Genomic DNA, 27,188 nt, shown 5'->3' with positions numbered 1-27,188 from the left:
AGCACCCTGTAGCTGCCTCTGTATATGTTCCAGAATACAGTGAATGCATTCTCAAGGTGTGTTTGTTGCTTCGTGTAAAATGACTAAATCCCAGTGTCCCCTAGAATTTGTAGTAAAAAGGTATATTCCCCTTGAGTTCTGCTATGCTCCCCGTAGAGTGAAGGTTTTGGTGGAATAGAAATCAATTGAGCTTCTAATTAGTAAGCTGAGGTTCCCAGCCCTTCAGCCTCTGCGAGACTAAAGAATGCTGAAGTGAAAATCTTACGACATTTTTGGTTCTGTCTGGAATTTGGTGGTTGGTATTCTGTTAACATTCCTCATCTAGTTACAAGTCATGCCAGCCAGCAGTCTTCCTATGTCCTTCCCTTTCAACTCGGTGGTATAACACACAGCCCTTGTACAGCTTTTTCCAAGAATGGGAACTGGCTCCATCTATCGAACGTGTGATGTGGGCAGCAAGACTGAGACCAGAGCCAGTGGCTGGCTGCCTGGCCTGCTTTTCCTGGCTCTCTTGGAAACTGGATCCAGGAAGAAGCGGTGGGTCACCTCCCTGCCTGAATGTAGTCACAGTCGCCACACACCCCCACGGGCTGCACATTCTTTCACAGACCATTAGCCGCATGTGCGAGTATAATGTTGTTACTGTTTGGGCGATGTTTGCTGGGTCCAACAGGAAATCAGTCCTTCCCTTGTTTACCTAAACTGCCATGCCAAGATACAGTGCTCCCTTTGCCTAATGAAGGAGGGGAAGGAGTGGAGGAGAGAGAAGGTAGAAGAGAAGAAGGAAGAAAGTACGTCTTTGTAATAATAGAGGATAGCTACAGATCGTGTCCCTTGTTACTCCCTGAGGAGGGGATGGCACTCATGGTGTGGGGAGGGGAGTACTGTTGTAAATCTGCCCATCTGCTACCGTTCACTTTGGTTTTGCAGCCTCGGTTATAAAAGTTTACAATCCTTGGACTTTTCCTTCTTGCCTCCTCCCTTTCGTCCCTTGACCTTTCTGACCCACGTTTCAGCGCTGAGCCTGGGGAGAGAATTGGGAAGCAGACGATAGGCTAATATCGGAGAAATGTAGTAGGACTGTTGTGAGTAGTGTGTCCCCCACACATCCTAGTCCCCAGCTCAGCAAGAGTGGAAGAAGTTAGACTTCGTGTGCTGGGAACTGCAAAGAGCCAGTCTTGTCATTATAGCTGTCCATAGTGAGCAACCTTTATTGGGATTAGAGCATCAAACCTGTAAAAATCATCTCTTATGTGTATCTAATTTATTCCATGCAAAGTTCACTCCAAAAGCTTGGTTGAGACCTGAAATTTAGGCCAGTCCTGAGACGTACAGTGATCTTGAGGGAGACTGGATTGCCTGCCAGAGGAATGGCATATATATTTTTTTTTCCATGGCAGAGGCATGGCAGGGGCTGGAGTCCATACCACCGCAGCAATCTTTCTGCTTGGCCTTCTCTTGTTATTCTGTAGAAAGGCCCCATCTGGCCAGCTCTGGAAATCCTGCCCCTTCTCAAGCACTCAGTAACTGGTGGTATTGGCTCATCAGGAGATAAGGGGATGCCTGAGGCCTATGCTTTCAGAAGCATAGAAACACCCATATGTGTGGTAGGATAAAGGTAAAGGCACTAGAGTGGATTCTTAGGAATAACAGGTGAGTTCTAAATGAGCACAGACCAAATGAGGGCCTGGATTCATCAGCATCTCTGCCAGTTGTGACTTTGAGCTTTTAGCAGAGTTAATCCTGTCTTCCGTGTATTTTTATCCTTTTGTCCCCTACTCCTCCAAGACGTTTGCAAAGCACCATTCAAATGGGGGACTGAGCCATAGTCCATCTCTAATTGCTCCTGAATCAGGAACTCTGGGGAAAGATCCAGTAAGGACTGGGTCTCCTTGTGGAAGACGAGCTCAGCTCAACAAAGCCTGGAGGCCATAGACCATAGACCAAAGGCCCTTAGGGGACAGGCCCAGAGTCCTCCTGAGGGAACAGTACCATTTTGGTTTGGTGACCTTGCCATCAAAAGGCTTCCTGAGCAGTTCTTGGTGCCCCTTGGCACTGACCCCTTTCCCTCTGAGTTAGGGCTCTGCGAAGGGCATGGCTCCAGTAAGCTGAGGTATCTGGTGTGTGGGCAGCAGCCGGAAGTGTGCAGTCATGGCTTCAGATGAAGTTGTCCCTGAGACGCTCCTGCTCCAGGGAGAGCTCTGAATTAGCTCGGTAGGAATCCCCTGTGGACCAAAGGAGAACGGATAAGAAGCCAACCTTCCTGAGCTCTTATCCCCTTCCTGACAATTTCTCTCCTTCTCTCTCTCTCTCTCTCTCTCTCTCTCACACACACACACACACACACACACACACACAGAGTTACATTCTGCCCCACTCACCCTTTACATCAGGTCAGTCATAGGCATAAACATTTTGTAGAAACAGACCCTGCTGTGTAGTTTCAAGCACATCAGGAAGAACAGGCTATTGAGTAGAAAGGGTTATGCTGATACTCTGCCTACCCACCATCCCCAGATTCATTCTCTACCCTTATTTGTTTTCTTTGTGCTCTAGATAGCTTCCCTCTGGCTTCCTCAGCCTCTGTTTCTGGTTGATTTAGGTCAATGAGAAGCAACAGCAGAAGATTAGTGGATAGAAGGAGGGAGACATTGGTGTATTTCTTCCCTGTTCCTGTGGTGGTGGCCTCCCTCGCCTCCTGCTCCGGTCAGGTTCTCCCTCCAAGCTTGAACTTTAACCTGCCTCTAGGACACCCTGTGCCCCTTCAAGCTGAAAGGCATTAACAATTTCCCACTCTGGCTTATCCTCAGATGCCTCCACAACCCTCATTTCCTTAGTCCTATTCACACCTCTTCACACCAGTCCTTTCATTAAATAACTGTATTCTCACCTGGTATGTCCTCTGTTTTGTGCAAGGACCCCTACGGTGCTCAAAAGTGCACTGTTTTTCTTTCCTTCCTCGCCGCCCTGGATCCCTTGCAGCCCACCACTAGCATTCGGGAGGCGCTCTCCACTGTGCAGCCTTAGGTTCCAGTCCCTGGTAACTCTGATGTTCCTGTCTCAGTTTGTGACAGTAAAACCTACTCAGTTACACAATTTTGAATCTTTGGACTATTTCCTCTTTCTCCTCTTACGGTCTTGCATCCATTGCTAGAGTGATCTTTCTGGAAACATAAATCTGATTGATCTTTTTGCACCCCCCTTGACTAAAATTGGTCAGTGGTTCCTGGACCCACAGGAGAGTCATTCTCTTAGCAAGACCTATCATAACCCCCCTTGCAAAGCACTTCAGTGGGTTTGAAGTACATGGTTCCCCCATTTTAAAAAAGAAAACTTCTTTGAGGTTGAGATGTTCCTCAATTTACAGCTAGAAGGTGGTGGACTTGGATTTGGAACCCAATGAAGCCTTCGGGGGCCAAATCCTGTGCTCGTTCTCTAGTCTTCCCTTCTTCCCGGACTTGGGCCTCTCCTTTGAAACCCGGTTCAAGCATCATTTCCTCCGGGAGATCTTGCTAGCCCCCAAGTTGTTGCTTTCTCTCTGTGCCTGCTCAGCATTAGTTCTTACGGGTTTGGAATAATCAGGAGTATTGGGGTTATCCTTTGGCATGCCTGCTTACCCTGTTTGACACTGAGCTCCACATTTTACTCCTATTTATTTTCCTAGTGCCTGGCACAGTATTCAACACAAAAGTAGGTCTTCAGTGTTTGTTGATTGAATAAACCAGTGCCATCCCGCCCTATGTGCTAAGCATGGGTGTGAACGCACACTCCCCATAGCAAGTTCAGGCATTTCGTAACTTGAAGCTAGAGGAGGGCCTGCTACCTTCCTAGACAAGTAGGGCAACCATTTCCGTACTCTGTCCCCTACTGAATCTGCTTCTTCCATTGTCCAGTACGACCAATCCTCTAAGTGTTCTGAGCCCTGTTCTCTGCGGCCACCTTCTTGTGCTCCGTGATCCCAGCTGGAGACAGCAACACAGAGCTGGCGGACCTCCCCTTCTGCCTGTGAGGCAGTCAACTTAGGATGGGCACGACTAAGAAAGACCATACGAAAGGGAGGGCAAACAATAACGGGACTGGGAAAGAGAAATCCAGACTTGGCTTGAAGTAACAGAAAAGACTCCAGGACAGATGGGAGACTGAGTTTATAATCCAAACAGCCTTAAGGACAAAGAGGGGTATAGAAGTCAGTTATGACTGGGTGAGGCTGCTGGTATCACCAGTTGGGTCTAGAAACGGACCTATGAAGATGTCAAGGGATGTTCATCTCTGTCCTACCCCTAGCCTTCCACATCCACCTTCCAGCCCCATGGAGGGTGCGAGCAGGGGCTCCCAGCTTCCCGAGCCCATAGGTGGCTGGCCCCACGAGGGCTCGTGGTTACCTGTGTGGCAGTTGTGCAGCCACACCCGGTGCCCATCATACTTGCAGTGGCACCGCATCATGTTGTTCGAGAAATCAGACTCCGCCACCTCGAATTGGGGGTTCACAACCACCTGCAGAGAGACAAGGGGACAAGTGAAAGCAGGTGACGATAGTGGCTGTGATCATCGTTTACACTGCACGCAGTCTTGCAAAGGGTGTTTACACCCTTCGCTTCACTAGTCCTTCCAGGCACCCAGAGGGCAGGCGTCAACGTTCCTATGCTACGTTGTCCACTGACTCAAGACTCAAACCCAGGTCCTCGGGATCCTTCTTCGGTGTTCAAGTGCAAGACCTGTTGGAGACCCTATTTGTGAAACTCTTCCCTCATGGGACTGCAGGGAGACTTGGAATATCTGCAGGAAATGGAGTTCCTATGGGGGATCCCCAAGCCCCCTTACCTGGAAGATGTAATTCCCAGGGCCCACATCTGTGATATCCACCCACTGGCAATCGATGTCATGCCGGTAGGTGTCCCAGCAGCCAACAGTCACTCCCTGCTCCCCAAAGTTGGCACACGCATAGCGCTTCTGCAGTCCTGTGTGGAAGGGCGCCAATGGTTACTGAGGCAAGGGGGAGGGGCTCGGGACCCTGCAAGCCAGGCCCTACACACGGACTCCTCACACCAGTCCTCTCCCTCAGTGGAATCAGACAAGGGACCTGCGGTTCTGTTAGATAACCTGCCTGGGAATCAGAGCCTGAATTTCTACTAACCATGAATCCAGCACAGTAGCAAACCCCATGTGTGATAGGATTTCTCTGGATGCTCTAGTGGGAACTCCTGTTGGCCTAGGAATTATGGGTGGAAGGTTCCAGCCCTACATCCTTCTGACCGTCTGAAGAGCGAGCGTTTGCCATGCCATTCTGAAAGGCTAGGAACTGTGGGACTGCAAACAGGAATTAGACAACCCGTGTCCTCAGAGAACTTAGTCAAAGTGAAACAAGCCTGCAACTTATACCGAGAGTATGAAGCCTTTACAGGTGGTATGAAGCGTGCTGGGAATGCAGCAGCAGCAGGGACCTTCCACCTAAGATGTCAGGAGGTAAGACACCGATCTTTCTGGAATGCCTTGAGTGCTGACTGTTGCCAGACCAGAGTCTCCAGGTGCCTGAGGGGTTCTTGGCTGAGGGCGGAAAGGAGCCTCACCGGGACGGGGCTGAGGAAGAGAACACCAGGAGGCTGCACGGCCGGGGATCCACCTACCTGGGGGGCAGTGTGTGTCCTCCAGGCAGAAGCTGGCCTTGTGCCCCTCAGCCACCTTGGAGCCGTTGAGAGTGAGGAGGTCATAGTGGGTGAAGACCTCGATGCTGTGGTAGTGCCTGCGGGAGGGGAAGCGCTGTCAGCCTGGAGCAGTCGGCAGGCCAGACCAAGGCGCTGGGCCCCATCACTATCCAGAGAGGAATGGTATCGTCAGGGCAGCGCCCTTCTCCCTCACCAAGCCAGGATCCGTGGGACCATGGTCTACCTTCTGGCACCCCCTGCCCGGCAGCCAGGCACAGCTGCCCTCACCCTGTGTGGATCCAGGGAAGGAGAGGAGAGCACAGCCCTGCGAGCCTCCAGGAGGCCGGTGCCTGGCCACGAGGCCCAATCGGAGGCAGGAGGGAGGGGCACCTCCAGGAGCCAGCCTCGGGCCAATCTGCCAAGGAGGGGTGCTTACTCTGCTCCCTGGGAGCCTGCGACCAAATTGCTACCATTGTTTCCAATCCAGGCCTGATGACAACTCTGTTCCTGCTACAGGGGAAGGTGCTCATTATCTCAGCAAGGCCAAGTCCCAACGCTGCTGCCCGCTCCACTCCGCTTTCCCCACCCATGCTGCGTCCTGAAGGCAGAAACCACCACTTTCCCATTCTGCCTTTGTCACAGGCCTTGTCTTTCCTGTCTGGGCTGGAGACTCCTGATAGGAAAGAGGAGCCCATTGTCTCCTTTCAGTCCCTGCATTCCCACTTGTCTCTGGGTGGCCTTGCTCTGCTGCTGCAGAAGCCAGCAAGCTTTTTCTGCAGAGCTAGCATCCTGGTTGGGATGTCTATTTTGGGTTTCCAGGTTTCTAGGAGTTTTCACTTTATGTGGCTTTTAAAGACAAGGCCTAAGGTCCACCACAGAGAAATTAATTGTCCACATCATTCTAACAAAGACCAGCTCTGCTGGCAAGGAGTGCTCCACCAGCCGCTGCTGGGGGGGGTGCACCCCATGAGCACCGTTAAGGGCTGTACATCCGGGGCAGGGCCAGTCAGTGCCCCCGCAGTTCCCTACCGGCTCCTGGAGGCAAAGCCAGTGAGGCGTTGAGGAAGGAAGGCTCTCAGAGTGCGCGCCCCTCCGAGGAGAGCGCCCGGGGTCAGGGAGGGGAAGACCACACTGGTTTGATTCTTGGACTTGGCTGTTTGTCCCTCGTGAGCCATGGCGTGAGTGAGCACTGACCTGTGGCACTGGTGCCAAATCCAGCTGTGGCGTCCTGTCTTGGGCCGGAAGTCGGCCCGGCCTAGGTTGTAGATCTGGGAGGAGAAGCGCAGGAGGCGCCGGTAGCCATAGGGCCAGTCCATGTGGTCGGCAGACCGGGAGAGGCAGTTCTCTTCGTGCGCGCAGTACAGCTGGCTGAGCGGCCGGTCCTCCAGGTAGGCGGTCTCCTGCACGAGCTGGGCGTTCATCACCAGGTCTGGAGCGCCTGCGGCACAGGGCAAAGGAAGGGAGGCAGCCGTGTTGCTCTCGGGCAGAGGGCCTCTCTGGGGGAGCTACCAGCAGGGCAGGGCTCTCCCCAGGACAGGAGTCAGGAAAGGTGGGTTCAAGTGCTCCCGTGCCCTGGTTAGGCATGACGGCTTTGGAGTCGGCTGCTGGCGTTCAAGTCTTGCTTTGTTTCTGGCCACACCTCTCACTAGCTCTGTGACTTGCTTAAGCTTCTGGCTCTCTTTCCCCATCCCTAAGTTGGGGATCGTAATAATGCCAGTACCGCCAGTACCCGTAACGTGCTCAGGTAGGTCACTGTTGGGTACGCATGCCGTCGATGTAAGCTGGTATTTCCTTTGTAAAATGCTCCTCAGCTTCCAAGTGCCTCTTTGTGGTCTAGCTCACACAGCCCCTCCTGAGCCCTGCTGCCCAGCTTGGCTTCCCCAGCTCAGTCACTCTCTTTGGGTCTCAGTTCCTTCAAGGGAGGGGCGCGGAGGGGAGAGGGCTGGTAGGAAGAGTCGGAAGAGATCATCTCTGAGCCTGCTCCTGGGCTCTGCCATTCGGTCCACCCTGCTGCAGTTTCAGGCCCGTGTCTCCCGCAGGGTCCCTGTTCTAACCTGACTGCTCTCCTGGGCACTCGCACCAGCCTGTCCTGTGCATTCTTCCCTGATGACGTTCCCAGTGCTTCTCTGTGCATAAGCGTCCATCGTGCCAGAAGTGCCTGTTCCCTTCCTGCCACTGGGGCTCTCACCCACCTTGGAGCCCCATGTGTCCTTGCCCCCATGCCAGTGGAGCTCTGCTGCTGTTACCATGTCGCATTAGGGGAGAAAAGTTGCCTGTTCTCAGGACTTTGCCTTGCAAGAGCAGGGTGACAGCTCAGATCTGGGGAGAGGCATCAGCCGGGTGAGAGTCTATGTGCTGAGGACAGTGAGATGGGACTGCTGGTTAGTTTTGGCAGGCGGGCACTGTGGGTGGTAGCGGGTGCTGGGCTGGGCGGCCAGAGGGGCTTGGACCATCACCAAATGTTCCCGAAGGTCCTGTGCTTATTCCTAGGCTATGCTCACGGCAAACCCTTGAGTTCCTGAGGGAAAGAAGGAGAGCTTCCAGAGAGACGGAGAAGGAGAGAGGGCAAAGAAGAAAAGGAATGAGAAAGATCACAGAGGAGTTATAGGGATGGCCATACAGTGGGCAGGTTGCCTGTCCGTGCTCGCCCATGGCAAAATGTCAGAAGCCTTCAGGCTGAGAGCTGCTGCTCTGAGGGAAGGGTACAGGGGTCCCAGGCCGGGGAGCAGACCCCCAGTGCTGGGAAGGCACAGGCTGGTGCCACACAGCTCCCTGCTGGTGAGGGTGTGTCGTGAGGACCCGGTATTTTCTAAGGTGCGTGGGACAGAGAAGAGCGCTCAGGCTCGCTGACAAAGATCAAGGACGTCTTGGCGTGCAAGCCTGTCTGGGGAGAAGGTCAAGTGGCCGCTTGGTGCAGTGCCAGCTGCAGCCTCGGGACCAGATACAGTATATCGGCATCGACCTGGTCGGCAGGTGTCAGACCGATGCGGCCGCCCCGAGCATCCAGATGCATGGGGTGGACCCCTGCCTCGGAACAGTCCTGTTCTGTAGCCTGCCGGGGAATCCACAGCTCAGGACGAGGACACGCGGTTGTGGCCTAGTGCGTGTGTATAGGGTTCCCAGCAGAAAAGGCTGCCCTTACTAAGTCTAACACATTCTCTTGTTTTCTCACCTGTTTTTTTTTTTCTTTCAACTTTCGGTCACGACACAGAAAGTGAAAAACATGACTGTGCGTCCTTGTGTGTTCCCCTATCCTCTGCTTTAATCCTCACCATAACCCTGTGAGCCGGGCAGGGCAGAACTGGGTCCCCAGGGGATGGGTGACTTGGGCACCCACAGCTGGTAAAGGGCAGGGCCGCTGCTCCAAGTCCAGCCCTCCTTCCACCCCCCCACCCTTCCAGGCCCTCCCTGAGAAGGGGCGGTGTGGGCTGGCCAGGCTGGGGCGGCGGGGAGCAGTGGCGCCGTGGGTGCTACTCACTGTCTGTGCAGGAGACCCCGGCCGAGGAGCGCCCTGAGCCATGGGAGCAGAGCACCGGCCCATGTCTCTGACACTGCTGCAGGGCCAGCTCTGTGCCCGAGCAGCGCACGCCGCTCATCACCACATCGGTGGCCCCTGGCGTCCCCTGCCAGTACCAGGTGTCCTGAGAAAAGAGCCGGCAGCGCCCGGTCAGGGGGGATGCTTTGGAGTCATCCCCTCCGACACCCGTCTGATGCTGGAACCCCGCTGGACCGCCACCACCTGGTTGTGCCCGGCCCCAGCTTGAAAGTCTGCAGCGTGGCGACAGTCCCCGCTGCTTTGCACCCCTCCGGCAGCAGAACTTTCTCCCATGGACCTAGGCAGGGAGATTCTTCCGCCACTGGCCTTGCCCCACCCTCACCCACAGGGCAGCCCTCAGCTGTTGAAGAGGATGGTCCCGTTCCCTTGCTGCCCACTCAGCTTTGCTTCCCATAGCTGGGTGGTGGGGGGTGGCGGTGCTCATGAACAGGTCCCATTTCCTAGGGGCAGGGTGCCCGGCATTCCCGCAACGGCCAGTGTGGGCCCAGCAGAGGACGTTGTGCCAACCCAGCCACTACACGACCTTGTGGTTTTCTTTCCCGGATCCCTCTCGAATCTACCCACAACTCCCCCAGGACTGCCACTAGTCTGGGCCACGCCAGCATCGTCTCTCAGCGGGGCTGCTGCAGTGAGTGTCAGCGTTCTCGCTGCCCCAGCAGTGTGCCGAACAGCACAGAAGAAATGTTTGAGACATCTGCATTGCAGACTTTGAACGTTTGCCAGCCTCTTCCTCCCTCCTTCACACATCACACCCTTGACAGCCCCACTCTGGCCCCAGTCCCCGATCTTCCCAGTGGGGTCAAGCTTCCCCCATGTGGGCTGTTTATCCCCTCCCCACCTGGTCTGCTGAGCCTCAAGTCCTCTTCCCTAGAGACGGAAGTATGGGCCTGTTGCGTGAATGTTTTGTTAATGACCGCCTTCCCCACTTCGCTGACTGTTCCTGAGACAGGAGCTGTGTCTTGTTCACCACACTGTCCCCAGCCCCCAGCATGGCATCGGCCCCCAGTTTCACTCTAACTAATCAATGAATGCATGAATGAGTTGTTAGCACTTTTAACAGAGGAAGTTTGGAAGCAAGACAGAGACCTACCTTGATCGCGTGGTTGGCAAAACCCAGGCCGAGCTGTCGGCAGGCCACCATGGCTTCGGTGAGCCCCCAGTGGTCACTGCACACGGCCCCCCAGCGCCGGACTCCGTTCACCTCCACCTGCACTTCCACCACACCCTCCTGGGGGTTGCGCCCGCCGGCCAGGCGCACCTGCAGTGGTCAGAGGGGTGGGAGGAGCACGGCGGCCTCCGGGCGGAGGGCTCAGGACTACAAGCCTGGAGCCGGGTCCTGGCTGGTTCTCCCCTTCTCTGGCTTTATCTCTCTCTCTGTCACTTGAGATACTTAGATAGAGAGTCCCTGCGTCCCTGCCCTCTAGAGCAGTCGGACTCAAGGTGCCTGCCCCTATCATTAGCGAAGACTTGCCAGGAGCAAAAGGATTTCGTATCTCTTATTGCATTCACAATAACCCCAGGAGACAATTAACCCCAACTGACAGAAGACAGAGCCACGCTCAGAGACAGGAGTGACTTGTCCACTGTCCGCATGACACATGACACCTGAGCTCTGGCCATTCCATGCAGCCTCACAGTGACACTCCCCAGCACCGACAGCACTGGGGTCCTCTACCCTAGACCCCTTCCTCACAGGGCACCTATTGTGGGAACGCGCATCCACGTGAAGGGCCCTCGTTGCCATGGGACATCTCTGAAGGCCAGACCCTGGCCTTGAGGACACATGGGCCAGGCCGGGGAGGCTTAGAAGAGAGGCTTTCCAGGCTAGCTCTGAGAATCCCCTCTCCACGGGCTCCATGTGGTGTCCTGTCCATGCTTTCCAAGCCCCCCGATGGAGGCTATGCCGGAAGCTGAGCTCACCTGATTCTTGAAGCCCATGTCAGGGATGTTGCACCTGACGGCAGCGTCATTCTCATGTTTACAGCCATTCTGGGACCCCTCCAGTGAGGGGCAGTCACTGAGGGTCCGCTCAGAACCCCTGCAGCGCACCTCGCTCAGGTGGATGGGTCCCAAGCCTAGCGAGGAGATGGGGAGGTGCCATGTAAAGCTCCGCCTCTAGAACCCTACCCCTGTGGCTTACCCCCCATAGTCGGAGAGAACTTTCTCAGTCCTGGGCCTCACCACCAGGGCCACCAAGGGACAGAACAGTGGCCCATCCACAGCCTCCTACCCCCCACCCCAGGCCTCCTTGCTTACCCTGCCCCAGCTGGGCCCCAAAAAGGGCCTCCCGAGCCGAGCCAAAGCCAAGCTGACGGCACACGATGCTGGCGGAGATGAGGTTCCATCCGTGGTCGCAGACTGTCCCCCACTGGTGGTTCATGAGCACCTCAACACGACCCTCTCCCACCTGGGCCCCCGAGCGGAGGCGCACCTTCAGCTCCTGCTGGGAGAAAACCGGCTTCAGGGCAGGCAGAGGAGGCAGCAGTGGGCATGGCGGAGCTGCTGTGGGGATCCTGGGCCAGGCCCCTTCCCGCAGGCGAGCTGATGACCAGGGTTCCAGTCCCACCTCTGGTGGTTCAGAGCTACTGCCTCGAATCCACCAGTAAGCCGTTCTTCATAAGCGCCTTTACCTCATGACAAAGAACCACCGCAGGGGCCACAGTGGTAAAAAGGGAGCCTTAGGAGCTGGGGTTCTTGGCCTTCACAACCCTCTACCTGCTCTCTTCGGGCGGGGTGGGGGTGTCCCTTCCTGTCGTCCAGCCCTGGTTCCTTCCTTATCCTTGGGGTTAAACTAGATCACTGTTCCCAACGGGATCCGTGAGATGATTTCAAGCTGTGCAGGGATGTGGTATGAATGAAGCTGACTCACACGGTGGGGCAGTGACTTCCGTGTTAAACCTTCTCCAGTCCTTCCTGTTTCACGGAGGACGCTATCCCACTGCCAGGACGCCACGTCCGTAACACCTCACCAGCACTTGCTTGTTGCTTTTTCTAACAGAGGGCCAGGCTCAGGTTCACTAGCTTTGGCCTCAACCCTGTTAGCTACGATGTAATTACTGTCTTTATGGTTACCTGCTATTCCTGGCCCGTGATGTCAGCTTTCCATTTATGGGCGGGTTATAAACGGTTCCTTTTAAATAAATCCCACGTTTCCACCATGCTAGGCTTCGCTCTCCTCCTCCCAGTCTGCACCAAGTCCTCCTCGATGGGGGCAATTGGTCCTTCCGCTCCTGCCTGTCCTGGAGTGTCCCTCCCTGCCTGTCCCTCTCACCCACTCCTGCTGCCACGCAGTGGGACCCACCTCTGCCCGGGACTCCTTGTGCCCCGCCACACAGCTGACCACAGCGTGCATGCCGCCCGGGCAGGCCAGCTGCCGCTTGCCCTGAGCTGGGGCCACCTGCACCTGGCAGTTGGCCAGGTGGGGCTCTGTCCCCAGGCAGTTGACCCGGTGGATCCAGAAGGAATTCTTCTGTGTCAGGGTCTTCAACCTGGAAGACAAGGGAGCCTGAAGGTGGGGAGGGGTTGAGGGAGCTCGGGGGTCAGGGAGGCTGAGGCACTGGGGAGGAAAGGGACGTGCCCTGCCCCTTCGTGCCATACCCCTCGGCACCCTCCCCTCGGGATGTGGCTCCTCACCTAGATTTGGGGTCCTTCATCTTCAAATTCCAGACTCTCCTAGGTGGGAGAAAACAAGTCGGGGGGATGGAGGGAGTGCTGAATACCCAGTGTGCCCCGGCTTCTCATGGCTGTCCTTGAGTTTGCGCGGGGATTCCGTCCGGAAACTCGCCCGCATTATTTTAGCGCCAAGCCGCACAGCAGCCCTGTTAGCGTGGTCTCGTCACAGACGCCGGTGATCTCCATGTCACAGGAGAACAGCGGGGTCCAGCAAGGTACCTCCTCAACGAGTCCCAAACTGGGGTCTCTTCAGCACTTGACTGCCCCTGAGTGGGCAGCCCCCAGCTCGCCCTCTCCTCATGCAGATGGACGGGAGCCTATAGGGAGTGTCCTGAGAAATGCGACCCAGTGTAAACGTCCTCTGGGGGCAGGTGCAAGTTGAAGGCTTTCTGGTAGGGGCTGCCCACCCAGAGGCTATAATCAGGGCTGCCCTCCTCGGGGGTTGGTGGACGAGCCAGCCGGGCCCAGAGGTGCAATTACCAGGCAGTGGGGAGTCAGGGGCCACATCCCAGTCGTCCCCAGGGATGGAGCCACGTGGCTGGTCCCAGGGAGCAGACCCATCTAAGAGCCGCTCAACTGACTGGGGGTAGGCAAGGGGAGGCCACACAGACGGAGTGTGGTGCGTGTCTCCCTTGATGAGAAACACACACAGTTTTCACTGGCACAGAGCTGGTGTCGTTTAGAGGCTGATGCAATCTTGCGACAGTTCGGTCACGTTTTGGACAGAGTGTTTTTATGTCTCGTCTCCCAAGTGTTGCCCCACCCCCCGCCTTGCTCACTTGTGCAGCCGTCAAAGCCCGGCTCAGATCAGAGCAGAGGAAATTCCCTGCCGACTGGCTGATCGAGGTCTAGAGGCCCTGCCGATGGCCATGGCGTGTTACTGGCAGAGCTGAGACCGGGGCTCAGGTGGTCTGTCCTGGCGGGTCCTGCCAGAAGCATCTTCAGTCAAGTCCACTTCTTTAACCAGGCACGCGGGTGTGCATTCAGTGGTTTTCAGCTCTTTCCATATGACTAGCAAGGGCTGTTTTTCTTTTCTGACCATTTCTAGGTACTTCCCAGGGTCTCCAAGTTCATCCTCAGTCCTCATTATTCTGAGAGCCCCGCAGCTCAGGAAATCCGTGGAGCCTGTTTCCCTCCCCGTCACACACCCAGGGAGTGTCTTGCTGCAGACACCGCCCTGCCCATCTCCCTGGACTCTGTAAGGCCCTTGCCTTACAAAGGCACATGCACACACACGCACACACACAGGAACACGTGTATAGCTCGCACAGGCATGCATACACTCGGCCACCTCCCCACAACCCCATGCCCCTCACGCCCCTCTACCCACCGGTTCTCCTTACCTGTAGTAGAGACTTTTGACAGGTGCCTCGCTGGGGAAGCCCAGCATGCCACACACCACCTTGCTGTTGTTCCTGGTCCAGTCCTGGTCACACACCTGCCGCCAGTGGCCCTCGTACTTTACCTCCACCGCCCCCTCGGTCACCAGGCTGTGCCGCTTGGCACTGGCGAGGATGGGTTTGAGCCGCACCTCCTCCAGCCGCCGGCCCTGCAGGGTGCATAAGGTTACCAAGGGCCCCAGGCCTCCTGCCCCTGCTGAGCCCACTGCAGACCTTCATATGGGCAAGCGAGGGCTCAGAACACTTAAAGATCACCCCCCAACCCTGGCCCTCCCTGGACAGGTCAGAAAACAGAGGCCCAGATAAGAGTGTATTTGCCAAGGCCACACAGTGAGCACGAGGCAGAACCTTGGTCTGTCTGCGCTCCTCCCCTCAACTCAAGAGAGGACCAGGCAGATCTGTGCCCTCCTTGGGATCAGGCTTGGGGCCTTTGGAGTTTGGGAGACTTCCAAGGGACGCAGAGGGACCTTCTCTGTGCCACCTGGGGAGAGGGGAAGATGGACACAGACCCGCTGCTAGAGACTACCAGCAGGATCCTTGGCCCAGGGGACCCCGGGTCCGGGGTGACTTAGACCATGAAGGCCACCGACCGCACCCTGGTCTGCTGCATCCGTGGGCCAGGTTCCGCTGTCCGCAGGCTAGGGCTGCCCAGCATTGGAGGGTAAGAGCCAGCACCCGCCCCGCCTGCTTCTGTTGTTTGCTTGGGCCGTTTGTAGCTTGAGGTTGTTTGTGCTGGGAAGAGGCAGCAACTGTGGCTGGCCTTGGGGGTAAGGCAGCCCCACACCCACCCCGCCTTCCCCTATGGGAAGCAGCTTCAGCAATCCCCAGCAACCCCAGCCTGGACCCCCCCGGTCCCCCAGCCTGGCCTGCTACAGGCGGGGCCTCTGTCCATGCATCTGCTCCGGGCCACCAACAGGAGGTGGGGTCCCAGGGGACGTCTCTCAGCCCAGTCTGCTGCTCCCTTTCTCTTCCTTCTTCCTCCAGGTTCATCACCCAGGAGGCTCTATGTCCCATGACTCAACCCTTAGCTCAGGCCAAGGCCTGAAGGGCCTCCTTACCTGGGGCCCAAGGGCATTGGACACTCTCTCAGAGAGATAGCCGCGGTGGCGCTGGGGGTGGCACACCACCCCGATGTCCTCTGAGTGGCTGCAGTCACTGACACCCCAGCCATTGGACCTGCACTGGTCCAGGGAGCTCTCTGTGCCCACACAGCGCACATTGTCCAGCCAGATGGGTCCTGAGGGCAGGGGAAGGGGGTTGCTTAGGGACAGAGAGGCACTTGTGGACTGTGCCTCCTTCCTAGGACCCCACAGGTATCAACTGTCTTCTTCCAGAGCCTGTGTAGAAAGTAGGGGTGGGGGAGAGGAGTCGGTTCTCCTGGGATCTTGATATCTATAACCCTACCTACTGCAAAGAGGAGGTAGAATCTGTTTTTGGAAAATGCCAGGTAGGTCTAGCAATCAGATCTACCTGTCCACCTATCCCTCCATCCATTCATCCACTCAGCGACATTTGCTGAGCACCTCCCGTGTGCCAGGCACTCTGTAAGAGTGGACTAGGGTGGCGGCGGGGAGGGTGGTGGCCTCACTGCAGGAGAGAATGGGACGGTCAGAGCAGGGGCACTGGCAGCTGGGGTGCTCAGGGAATGCCTCACAGGGGAGGCCACCGGAGCTGGGTATTAAAGTGTGGGCAGGAGTCTGCGGAAGCCTCAGCGAGCCCAGCCTCGGAGGGCAACCGACCATCATCTCCTCGTCATCCTGCTGGATAGCACCAGGCACTCACCCTCCCCTTGACCATACTTGGCACTGTGGGCCCAGGTCAGGGCTGTTTCAAAGCCCAGTTGGCGGCAGGCCACGGTGGCCTCCTGGAGAGCGAAGTCATCATCACACACGGTACCCCACTGGCCCTGGTGGAGCACCTCCAGGCGGCCCTCCTCTGGCCTGCTCCCTGGGGCCACCAGCCGCAGCTTCACGGGGCTCGGCGACTGCAGCCTGCAAGGGGGGCCCTGCAGCAGCAGCAGCAGGAGCAGGGAGAGGGCGGCCGGTAGGGACCACATCCTGGTGACTTCGAGGGCAGCCGGGGCCAAGGCACCTGGGGAAGGAGCAAACGCGACGATGATCACCGCCTCCACCCCTGAGCTCGGCTTCTCCTGCAGGCAGGGACAAAAGATGGCAGGACCCCTCCAAGGGTGTGTGTGTGTGCCATGGGCACGTGTCTGCGGTGGTATCGATGGAGTCTGGGTTCGGAGGCTGGTAAACTGGGTTGAAACCCACTATTCATTGTTCACGTGACCTTGAGGAAGTTTAAGTTGGCCTTACTGAGTCTCGATTTCCTCGTCTATAAAGTGGGAATAATAATCCTTGTCTCAGTGTTGTTAGTGTTAAATAAAACACTGTATTTAAAGTGCTTAGTACAAGCCTACCACATAGCTCTCAATAAATAGCTAACCTTGGCATAGTCCTGTATGTAGGGGGTGGGTGAAGGTGGAGGCATGGGCTGGGGCCAGACAATTGGGGGCCTTGTGCACCTGCGGACGGTCTGCTTTTCATCCTATAGGAGGCGAGGGGCCGTGGAAAAAGAGTAGGCAGTGAGCACACGCCAGAGAGAAGGCTCCTGTTTCCAGAAGCCTATAATCAGCTGCTCTCTGGGTCCTTAGGGGGGTGAGGTTAAGGGCTGGTCTTCTCCCCCTCACACATGAGCAGCCTTGGTCTTGGGCATGGGGGCACGGGGAGGAGCATGGGGGAGAGGTCATGGCTGATGAGGGCTGCCAGAGGGTCTGCAGTCACCAATGCTCGAGGTCCTCCCCTGCCAGGCTCTGCAGCCGGTGAGGAGTTGATGCCAGCCCAGGACATGATGGAGGACATTGTGTCCTTGACTCCCTATTCTGCACTGGAGTCAGAAGAGAGCTCGTTCTGGGGAGACCCGCTCTTGCATGGCCACTGCTGTCCCGGGGGTCCTATGTAGCTGGTCAGTCTCGGTAGCGGGGGCCTCCCAGGGCCCCCTGCTGCTCCCCTTCCCACAGACTGGGCCTCAGTCCTGTTCCTTCCTGCACACAGCCCCCAACCCCTCTGGCCACCAATCCTCTGGCTTTGGTGAGCCCAGAGCTGGCCAGAGGGAGCTCCTAGAAGGACACTAGATGGGCTCAGGACTTATGCTCCACAGGGACAGTGACTCTGTGTCATGCCCCCAGTGCTCAGAAGAGTGCCAGGCCGGTACGTAGGTGGCCCCAGTAAATATCCGCGGTTGCATGGCTGCGAGGTGGCACTGCACCATGCTTAAGGGGAGAGACTGGGAGTCAGGCTGCCTGGGTTCTCATTCCACTTCTGGGCAGTCTTGGGCAGGTGATTTCATAGCACAATGCCCCAGTTTTGCCTCCGTGAAACAGGGATACCAAATAGCAAGGACCTCATAGGATTCTCGTGAAGCTTAGACAAACGGATGCGCGCTGGACGCTGACAAGAGCAGCTTTCCCGGACAGGTAACTGTCACACAGCAGCAGGAACGGCCCTGGGGGAGCCCTGGGCTGGGGTGGTCCCAGCCCGTCTCAGATAAAGAAGGAACAGAGGCCATATCTGAACTCAGCAGCAAGTCCCCAGGACCCTTCTTTGCGACATCCTCCAGATTTGCTTCTTTTTCCTCTGAGCCCAGGTTCTCCGGGTTCCCCTCCCTGGGGCCGGGTGCTGTGGTTAAGTCTCTTCCCACCGTGATCCCTCCTGCACTTCCTCTCCAGACTTAAACACTGTTTTCTTTATGTGACTCTCTGCTCTGGAGCAGGCGGGGGCTCCTGACGGGCTGTCACCATGAGCAGCTTGTGCCTGGCTGCTTGGGACGTGCCCCACTAAGGACGAGGTGGACAGCTAGGGACTGAGCCAAAATGAAGTCGCTCTGGGTAAGGACCTTCCCCAGATGACAAGAGAAAAAGGACTGGGTTCAGAGCCCTCCAGCTGCTAGGACCCAGTGGTTGCCTTGAGTCTGACCTGAATGATGACCCCCACCCCCCACCCTTGCCCCATCCCCCAGGAGTCAGGATGCTCCTTGCTCTGGCACCAAGTCCTTACGTGACTTGAGTCAGGAGCTTTCCTCTCTCTGAGACTCAGGAGCAACACCTATAAAATGATGGGGTGGCACTAGGGCTCCTGCTCCCCGTGACATGCTATGATGGGCCACGGAGTGGGCTGATGTCCCACAGCACCCTGGAGCTCTCATTAGAGGAGCATAGTCCCAGGCCTGCCTGGAGCTGGGGTGGCCTTCTGCTGCAGGACACTGGGATCTGGGTGAGGACAGTTCCCTTTCATGAGAGTGGCCCAGGGAGGGGGAACGGGTGGCAGCAGAAACCGAGGGTCAGATGTGGGGAGGACCCCTCTTCCCAGCCTGCCTGCCACTGCAGGACCTTCTGTAGCTTCTGGTCACCCCAAACTTGCCTTCTCACCATTCCCCAAACATAGCCGTCCATCCTCTGCTTCCACATCCCAGCCTCTGCTCTCACTGCTCCTTCTACTTGGAGGACCCTAGCCCTCTGTGTCAGATCGGTAAATCCCTACAGGTGTTCCAGCACTCAGCTTAGATGCTGCCTCCTCCATTAAGCCCTCCCAGCTACCTCCCACCACCCCAGCACTCAGTGTTTGCTCACTGTCTCCATACCCAGCCTCCATCGCATCTCCCCAAAACTGTTCCTCCAGTGCCCAGCATGGGGAAGACCACCAGCTGAGAAGTCTCCCTTCGAGAAGGAAACAGCCTCAGAAGTGGCCGTTCTCTTCACAAGCAGAGAAGGGGATAGTGTAGGGGAAGGAAGGTTGGAGGGTAGTTAATAATTAATTATTGTAATACATTTGAAACTATTTACGGAGTACTTATCTCTACTTTATAGGTGAGAAGCTGAGGTCCAGAGAAGCTAAGTAACTTGCCCAGACAGGACAAAGTCAGGCAGCCCGGCTTCAGAAGCTCTCAGCCGTGGGAGACCTGGCGCTGGATCCAGGAGGAGGGGAAGGAGGAAAGGAGGCAGGGGGATGAATGAAATTCCACCCTGCTGCAGGCTGATTGATGACCCAGCCTCGGTGTAAGGGCACTGGAGTTGGTGCCAACAGAGTACAACTGAGTGATATCCAGGATCTCGCCAGCTTGACGCAGACAGGCACCTGCTCAGGTGTTCCCAGCGGACGCTGGCACCTGGCCTGACCTGGCCCCCCTGGAAAGGGCTGGAAATGCCCAAGGATATTCAGGAGAGAACATGGTTGGGGGAGGGGGGCTGCCCTCGTGTGCACCAGCCTTGGGATCACTCGAAGCCCCTTCTCTCTAGCTCTTTGGGGGATGGGGTCCCTCCCTGGGACCACGAATTATGGTGACCTGAAGTAGTGCCAGCAAATGACTCTGAGCTTTACCTGGCCAGGCATGGGACATACTGCGGTTGAAGCCCTCTGCCCATCTCCACTCACTGTCTCCCTACCCCTCAGCATAATCATTTCTGGTTTATGTACCCTGCCTCTTTGTCCCCCAAGTCACAAGTTTGACATCTGAACCCACCTTGCCCCTTCCCTTGCTTCTTCCTCGATGAGGGCAGAGAAATGGTTACACACAGCATGTTCACAAACAAGACACGCAGGCACCCGGGGCGGGCTGGGGCCAGCCACCCTGGGCGGGCCTTGGGCCAAGCTCCCTAATTTGGTCACTTCCCTTGGAAGCAGGTTGGTGAGCGACTAGGAGGCTAGGCCATCTGCCCATGGGACCCTCACCTCTCCCAGCCCCAGCCTTCAGGAACCTTCAGAGGCTGGCAGCCTCACAGAGAGACAGAAGTGGGACAGACAGGACAACGCGAGACAGGCCAGGGGCCAGGGGCCAGGCGGGGGCTCACCAGCCGAAGCACAGAGGACGGTCGGGCAGGAGTCGGACGCCGGGATGAGAGCGCTGACGGGCCTCCCCGGGCGCCCTGGGGCCCTTTTATCCCGCTGCGGCCCGCGGGCGCCCCCCACCCCGCCGCCGCCGCCTGCGGAGGAGGCCCCGCAGGCCCCGCCCCCGGGCGGACCCGGTCAAGGCGGGCGCTCAGCCCGACCCGTGGCTCGGCGCCTCTGCCCTGAGCCCCGGGCCGGGAGCGGGCGTCCACGGGGCTCGGCCCGGGAAGTCCTGGGGTGGCCAGGTGCAGGGGGCGGCGAGGGGTCGGGAGGGGCTGTTTCCCGCGGAGGAAACGGGCGCGCTGCAGCAGGAGGGACTGTGGCAGGATCAGAGTCCCCGCGAGAGGCCGGCGGCGGGGCGCCAGCGGGCTGCGTTTGCTTGGGGTGCCTGTGGCCTCAGTAGTCCCTGTCCCCCGCGCAGTGTCCTTCTCTGCGAAACCGGGTGACCTGCCCCCCCACCCCGAATCCCCAGATCCAGTGAGGATAGGGAGGTGTCTGTGCCCAGAGCACAGTTTTCCTTCACAAGGAAGCGCCTCGCTGTCATAAGACACCAGAGCCTCTTGCGGGCTGGAGCGGTGAGCGGGGAGTGGGGGGCTCAGTTCAAATGAGGTTGGGATGGCGTGGTGCAGGTGTGCTCTCTTTGGAGTAACAAGCGGCCCTCGCCATTGCCCTGGTGCCTCCAGATGTACTGAGTACTCCGGGAGCGGGTGGTCTCTGGTCTGCCCATTGTACAGCTGGGAACACTGAGCTTCCAGAGACACGACTGACTTGCTTCCCCCAGTAATAAACAGTAAATGGCAGAATGTAAGTCCTTCTCTACAACTCCTTACACAGTTGAATGAGGCCGTTCTGGCCCTTGACAGGCCCATGGGGGGAGGGTATGTGTAGAGGGTGGGTTGGGGTTAGGGGTTACTGTGAAATAAAATGAAAGTAGAAAAGGCTGAAAGAGGGGAGGACCAATCAGCTTAGCTGAACTCCCAGGCATGGGAATCCCAGCCCCTTTCCTCCAAATTCTTTCGCATCGTCCTCTTCCCTCCTGGTGCCTCAGTGTCCCTGTCTATAAAATGGGCAGAGAGTTCCAGCCTCCCAGTTTAAGTACAGCCTGGTTCCCCTTCTTTCCCCAGCCTCGCCTGAGTGTCCTTCCAAAGGCTCATTCTTTCAGCAAATCTTTATTGATTTTCTCCTCCTTGCTAGACAGGGTGCTGGAGTGCTAGACACTGCGGGGGTAGGAGGGGGGCTTCCCAGTCTGGGGGCGGAGACAGACATGTAAGCAAACACCACCACAAGGCATGAGGCTGAATGTGATAAGGGCTAGGATGGCAAGGTAGACCTTTCTGACCCCTGGGGGACAACCAGGTCACACTGACCCAGCTGCTGGAGGACTCCTGTCCACTGCTGGCCGCTCATGTCCCAGATGTCCCTCCAGTGCCCCTGCCCCACCCCAACAGGGCCCAGAGCATTCCCTGCGTGAATCAACAGGAAAGAATGCTCCCAGCCTTGGGTCAGTGGTAGCAGCAGCAGCCCAGCTCCACCCGTGGGGACAATGAGGCAGCTGTGGGCTAGGGTGCCAGGTATGCCTCAACCCCCTCCCCAATCCCAGCCACTTCTCATGCCTAGCCAGGAACAACACGGAGGGCTCCACCTGCTGCCAATCACCCGCCCAGGCCCGACTGCCCAGAACTAAAAATACTCTGGAGGCCGGCCCCAGCTAGAGCCACGGAATGAATGGATGTGTTGCCCGGAAGTCCATTGACCTACAAAGCACTGGGCAGAGGCTGAGGCTGAGAAGCAATCTCCTGGGGAAGGTGGGGGGGCGGTCACTGTGAGGCTCTGTTATTGAGAAGTGAGGGGCTTGGGTCCCAGGCTCAGGCCTGTGGCTTACTACTGGGGGGATTTTCTCAGCCGAATGGCCATCTCCTCACCCTTAAATTTGATTGCTATGGGCGTCAGATGGGACAGTTGAGTTCATCTCAATAAGATTGGGCTTGATGGAGACTGCCTGCTTCCTCTTTTGTGTCTGTGCTCACAGCCTCAGCCAGAGCCAAGGACCTCTTGATACGCAGGTCTATGCTTGCCTTGACTCTGGGGGCCCTTGGAACGTCTCATTTATCTCTCAACCCAGAGTCCACCACGGGGCTTGGGGCATCACACATACTCAGTATTTGCTGGCGATTGGAATAAATGGGCCGGCTTGTGCTGATGCTTGAGCTAGAGCTGTGTGGTGTTGGGAGACACAAACAAGCCAGATGTGATCCCTGTCCTCAAGGACTTTGCAGGGTGGTGGAGGAGACAGACTCATCATCAGCCAAGAGATGAGACATTGTCGTCGTCATCGTCATAACAGTGAGCAGGTGCGGTGTGGTTGGTCTGTGTATCATCTCATTTAATTCTCTGAAAATCCCCACAGATGACACTTTCATCACCCTTCTTGACAGATGATGACACTGGGCCACAGAGAGGTTAAGTGATTTGGCCAGAATCACACACCCATTATCTGCGGACAGTAGCCAGCAGCAAACTGCAGCAGAAGCCCGGTTAGATCTGGGCTCCGGGTGCTGTGGGGGGTTGGGCGGGGGGAGTCTGAGGATTGAAGGCTTCGTGGAAGAAGTGCCTGGAAGGATGGCTAATGGCTAGACCTGCTCCTGTTATGATAATGCTGATGATGCCTCATCTTTTGGCTGATTGGGGGTCTATCTTTCCCACCACTCTCACTAAGCAGAGAGACGGTAAAGTGGGGAGGTCATGGAGCCATGGAGCACAGGGCAGGTGTCAGCAGTTATCCCGTCTCCCCTCCCCCAGTCCCCCAGAGCCCAGAGTATAAGCATCACTCTCTGCCTCCCCACCAGGGTGAGGACCTGAGAGGTTGAAAAGTATCTGAGTCTCTTCCCCATGGGGTGTTCCTCAAACCTGCCCAAGTCAGGGCCTATGCTTCCAAATGGGAAGGCCAAGGTATCCTGCAGAAGACTGTGTCCTGGGATGTTGCCAGTACCCCAGGTATTGTACCTGGCTAGAGTACCCAGTGCCTTGGCTGTTGGGCAAGATTTCCTTCTCCATGGCCTTCAAGGCTCAGTCTGGCCCCACCTCCTTGGAGACTCATTATGGAGGAAACTGTACCGTTTAGGAATTGGGGGAATCTGAGTTCTTGCTCTGTCTGAACTGTGTGGCCTCAGGCAAGTCCTTCTGCCTGTCCCAGGGTAGAGCCTCCTGCAACTATGCCCTCTGACGTCCAAGCGCCAAACTCCTCTCCTCTCTTCCCGCATCTTGGCTGTCCCTGACTTCAGTAAGTCCTAGCTGATTGATTTTGTCATGCCTCAGCTCAAGAATCCTCAGTGGCTCACTCATGCCCATAGGATATGGAGAATCCACTGCTGTTCCTCCTGTTCCCTGTCCTCCTTTCCTCTTCTGACTTCATTTCTTATATTCTACCTGTCCGTGAGGCCTCGGTCTGATCCCAGCTCCCTATGAATTCGCCCATGAAAACTTGCATGAATGCTCTCAAAGCATCAGGTCCTAGAGGAGTCACGGACCTGAAGCAGACAGTCTCTGTCCTCAGTTGTGCGCCAACCCGATGGAGCTGACTCACAGACGTGGCGGCGATGGACAGTAGGCCGGGGTGACAGAGGGCAGGACGCAGGGAGGGGAACTGACCATTTCGACATGGAACCCTTTGCTGAGAGCTATTTAACCAGGCACAGGACTTTCGTCCCAAGGGGAGGGGTGGGAGCTGGCGGGGTTTGGAGACGTCTGGCCGGTGGTGATGGGTGAAGAGGTGGATTGGGGGTGGGGGTGGGGGGCGCCGCCAAGGGAGAGGCTGGCCTGGGAGATGGTTCCTGGGGAGAGAGAGAGAGAGATGAGTTTACTGCAGGAGGGAGAGCTCATTTGGGGGAAGACAGAGCTGGTTAAGGAGAAATTTCAGAAAGTTTTGCTTTGTGATATGCAATGTCACCTTCCCCTCAGTTTCTCTGAAAACTTTGGAAAAATTGCCATTATTCGATAACGTTTGGGGTTGGACGGGCCCCCTCAACATGGGCGGGGCCTGGGCAGGAGTCAAAGAGGGCCTCGTAGCATATGTCTAAGAGTTAAAAATCCAACTAACTCATTGTTAAATAAAGCGTAGTCCATCTTCCTGCCTTGACAAACAAAACCTTTGGAAAGACCCAGAAGGTCAGATTTGAATCCAGAACTTTCTACTCCTTAGAGTTCTGTGTGAAACATGGTATTATGGGAAACATCTACCCCTGTCCCTGAGCCCCAGTATGGCACACCTCCTTCCTCTCCACCTTCTGCCCCATCCCATACAGCAAGGGACCTTCTGCTGTGACAGGAACACACACACAGGAGGGTCTGTCCAGACCCTCACAGCAGGGGTCCTTTGGCCACCCTGGGCCTGGGCACACAGCTTGGAGATGTTCTCTGCACTCAGGAGGAAGACCTGGAAGCAGGCTTGGCTTTTGGGGCAAGAAACTCACTGAGCTCAGATTTGGAAGTGGAATGGGGGCTCCCCCGTGGGCACATCCATTTGGCCCTGGGAACTCTGTGCCCTGTGGGGAGGGGGCACCTGGACAAGGACCTCGGGGATGCCCTCCGATGCGTGGAGGGCAAGAGCAGGGAGCGTTTGCCCAGTTCTGAGGATGGCTATGGGTATGGGTGTGGGGCCAGGAGGTGCCACATGGAGATGGGACTGTGGCTTAGAGGAGGGCTCTGGGGGTACAGGGGGTTGCCTAGTCACTTGTGTGGTGCTTAGAGAGCTGTGGGCCAGGCAGCCCCACAGCTAGGTGGGGCCTTACCTCACCTTGGCAGGTGGGGGGCACTGAAGCTCTCTGAGGAGGGGCAGGGGGTGAGGGCGGGTTTGATCGGAGCCTGACTGTGGGAGTTTTCATCTTTGCTGGTGCTGTCTTGAGCTGGTATTTAAATCTTCATACCTTTGGTGGGGGGCTGGGGTAAGGGGCTGGGGAGGGGTGTTCTGGCGGGGTGCACAGGGAGGATCTTAATAACCCATAAGCTGCTGGAAGGCAGAGAACCTGACTTAGGCTCCCCTATTTCCACCTCCTCCCCTGGGAGCCCCAACTCAATGGCCCTGAGTTCCCACAGATGCGTGGGCTATCAATTTGATTTGATACCAATAGCTTAGCACATGCCTCTGTCGCCAGCCTGTTTCAGCCCCCGTTCCCCCCAGATACAGGCTCATACCTCATTACCCTGCTTCTCATATTGAAGTCCTCGCCTGAGGAGGGTCATCAACCAGCATTCACCCCCTCCTCTCCTCCCTACTCCCTCCAGGTCCTCCCACTCCTGTTCACCCCCTCTCGTTCTCTCCCCACCTCCCGCCCTCAGCTACAAGCCCCAGCCCTTCTTCAGTTCCCTTGAGAATCTCTCTCCTCTCATTCTCTCTCTTCCCCTCTAGTGCCACCTGCAAACCCCCCTTTCCCTGTCCCAGCAGCTAATGCTGGCGGTGCTGGGATGCACGTCTATTCAAGTAAATTAAAGTCATAAGTTCTGGGGGAAATGAGACGGGATGAAGACTCAGTGCACAGCCCGGAAGCCTCTGAGGCCCCTTCAGAAGCTCCCAGAAGTCTGTGCTGACCTTCTCACACGTGTGTAATTGAACCCCTTTGTCCTCAGGCAACACGAGACAAGTTAAATTAAAAAACATTTCTTATTCCAAGCTGCTTTCCTGGATCTTCAAAAGCAGCAAATATAGTAACTTCACTGTTTCTCCCAGTTTCCTGTGGCACTGGAGGGTGCTAGGCTTTAGTGGGCCAGCCCGGGCACATCTTCCCTAGCCCGGGGACTTGCCTCTTCTTAGCCTCCTGGGGAAGATCGTTGACCAATCTGGGGGCAGAGCCAGACTGAAGACCTAAGTGTTAGGAGCCACTCCTAGCCCCGGATCAACCATTTGTGAATCATCTCCGGGATTCATTGGGTTAGTGAGTAGGAAATCCAAGTTCAGGAACAGAGCTATTGATTCAAGAGAGATACACGTGCCCTAAACATAGTCTTGTATTCTCTTACATCGGAGTTTGTTGATCTAGAACTTTGCAAATATTTTCACAGTTCTTTTTTTTTTTTTTAAAGATTTTATTTATTTATTTGACAGACAGAGATCACAAGTAGGCAGAGAGGCAGGCAGAGAGAGAGAGAGAGAGAGAGGGAAGCGGGCTCTCTGCTGAGCAGAGAGCCCGATGCGGCGCTCGATCCCAGGACCCTGAGATCATGACCTGAGCCGAAGGCAGAGGCTTTAACCCACTGAGCCACCCAGTCGCCCTATTTTCACAGTTCTTTGTGAGAAATTGGTTCTCTCCATATGGCTAGAATCTAAGATCAGTCTTACAGGCTCCAAAGGGTTAATTTCCCTGTAACCGAGGCTCAACTTCCAGGAACCAGGAGGGGGCAGCAAGGAACTGTCTGGGTGGAGAATTCCCTTGACCTGGCCTGCCAGGGAGGGTGAGGGTGGGAACCGGCCAGGACAGAGGTCAAGCGAAGTCCCTGGATGAAGCAGGAGCTGAGCCAAGACCAGGGCCAGAGTCCTGGAGGTGAGGTGAGGAACCATTGACCTTAAAGGCCACACCAGGAGTGAGGATGGGGGGAAGGTGCAGGGGAGAAAGACAACCCCCACCAGAAGGCAGAGCTGACGGATGGGCCTATTCAGACAACAGCAGACAGAAGAAGAGGCGAGCCTGGCAACGTCACACTTCGGGCCAACAGTTCCTGGGCTGTGGTCCTAGACCAGCAGCATCAGCATCCCCTGGGAACCTGTTAGAAATGCCAGTTAACAGGCCCTGTGTTTCAACACGTCTTCCAGATCATTCTAATGCCTGCTAACATTTGAGAACCACTACTCTAGATGATACTACTGGAAAATGTTTGCATTGATAGAATCTAGAGTCCTGTGGATGCCTTTTTCCTTAGAGTCCCAGATATGCCTGGTAGGCTCAGCCCTCTTGGGGTCCTTTTGCTTTATGAGGAGCCTCCTTCACGTATGATGGGCCGAGTTTTGGGGGGATCATAGTCTTCTACATCCCAGTTATTCTCA

General features: G+C 56.4%; 1 protein-coding gene across 3 annotated transcripts; it reads right to left on the bottom strand.

The window, feature by feature from the left end:
• Positions 1–1,191: 1,191 nt before the first annotated feature.
• On the bottom strand, positions 1,192–20,219 carry LOXL4 (lysyl oxidase like 4). 3 transcript variants are annotated; one of them, XM_032882785.1, is made up of 15 exons: positions 20,119–20,219; positions 16,053–16,361; positions 15,329–15,507; positions 14,214–14,419; positions 12,832–12,870; positions 12,500–12,686; positions 11,455–11,641; positions 11,119–11,273; positions 10,289–10,456; positions 9,121–9,283; positions 6,837–7,080; positions 5,625–5,740; positions 4,822–4,958; positions 4,383–4,494; positions 1,192–2,225 (listed from the first exon to the last, which is right to left on the bottom strand). In XM_032882785.1, the coding sequence occupies exons 2-15, from the start codon at positions 16,324–16,326 to the stop codon at positions 2,158–2,160; spliced, it is 2,235 nt and encodes a 744-aa protein (XP_032738676.1). In that variant the 5' UTR covers positions 16,327–16,361; positions 20,119–20,219; the 3' UTR covers positions 1,192–2,157. The 3 variants fall into 3 exon arrangements, with proteins under 3 accessions (XP_032738676.1, XP_032738660.1, XP_032738667.1); XM_032882769.1 differs by lacking the exon at positions 20,119–20,219 and adding an exon at positions 19,791–20,093; XM_032882776.1 differs by lacking the exon at positions 20,119–20,219 and adding an exon at positions 19,791–20,093 and having other exon boundaries at positions 11,455–11,638.
• Positions 20,220–27,188: the final 6,969 nt, after the last annotated feature.

This window comes from Lontra canadensis, unplaced genomic scaffold (genome assembly GCF_010015895.1).
Source record: "Lontra canadensis isolate GAN:19392208 unplaced genomic scaffold, GSC_riverotter_1.0 scaffold3, whole genome shotgun sequence".
Taxonomy (NCBI): Eukaryota; Metazoa; Chordata; class Mammalia; order Carnivora; family Mustelidae; genus Lontra; species Lontra canadensis.
The sequence above is the reverse complement of the archived record's forward strand: the minus strand, read 5'-3'. Positions and strand labels throughout refer to the sequence as shown.

Bases quoted from the DNA above. Each gene is read 5' to 3' on its own strand.
- LOXL4 (XM_032882769.1), bottom strand. From the start codon at position 19,848: ATGCTGTGTGTAACCATTTCTCTGCCCTCATCGAGGAAGAAGCAAGGG. The intron at 12,871-14,213 runs GTAAGGAGAACC...TCTCCCACCTAG, and splicing joins GTCAAAAGTCTCTACTACAG to GAGAGTCTGGAATTTGAAGA. The intron at 9,284-10,288 runs GTAGGTCTCTGT...CTCTTTTCTCAG, and splicing joins TTGCCAACCACGCGATCAAG to GACACCTGGTACTGGCAGGG.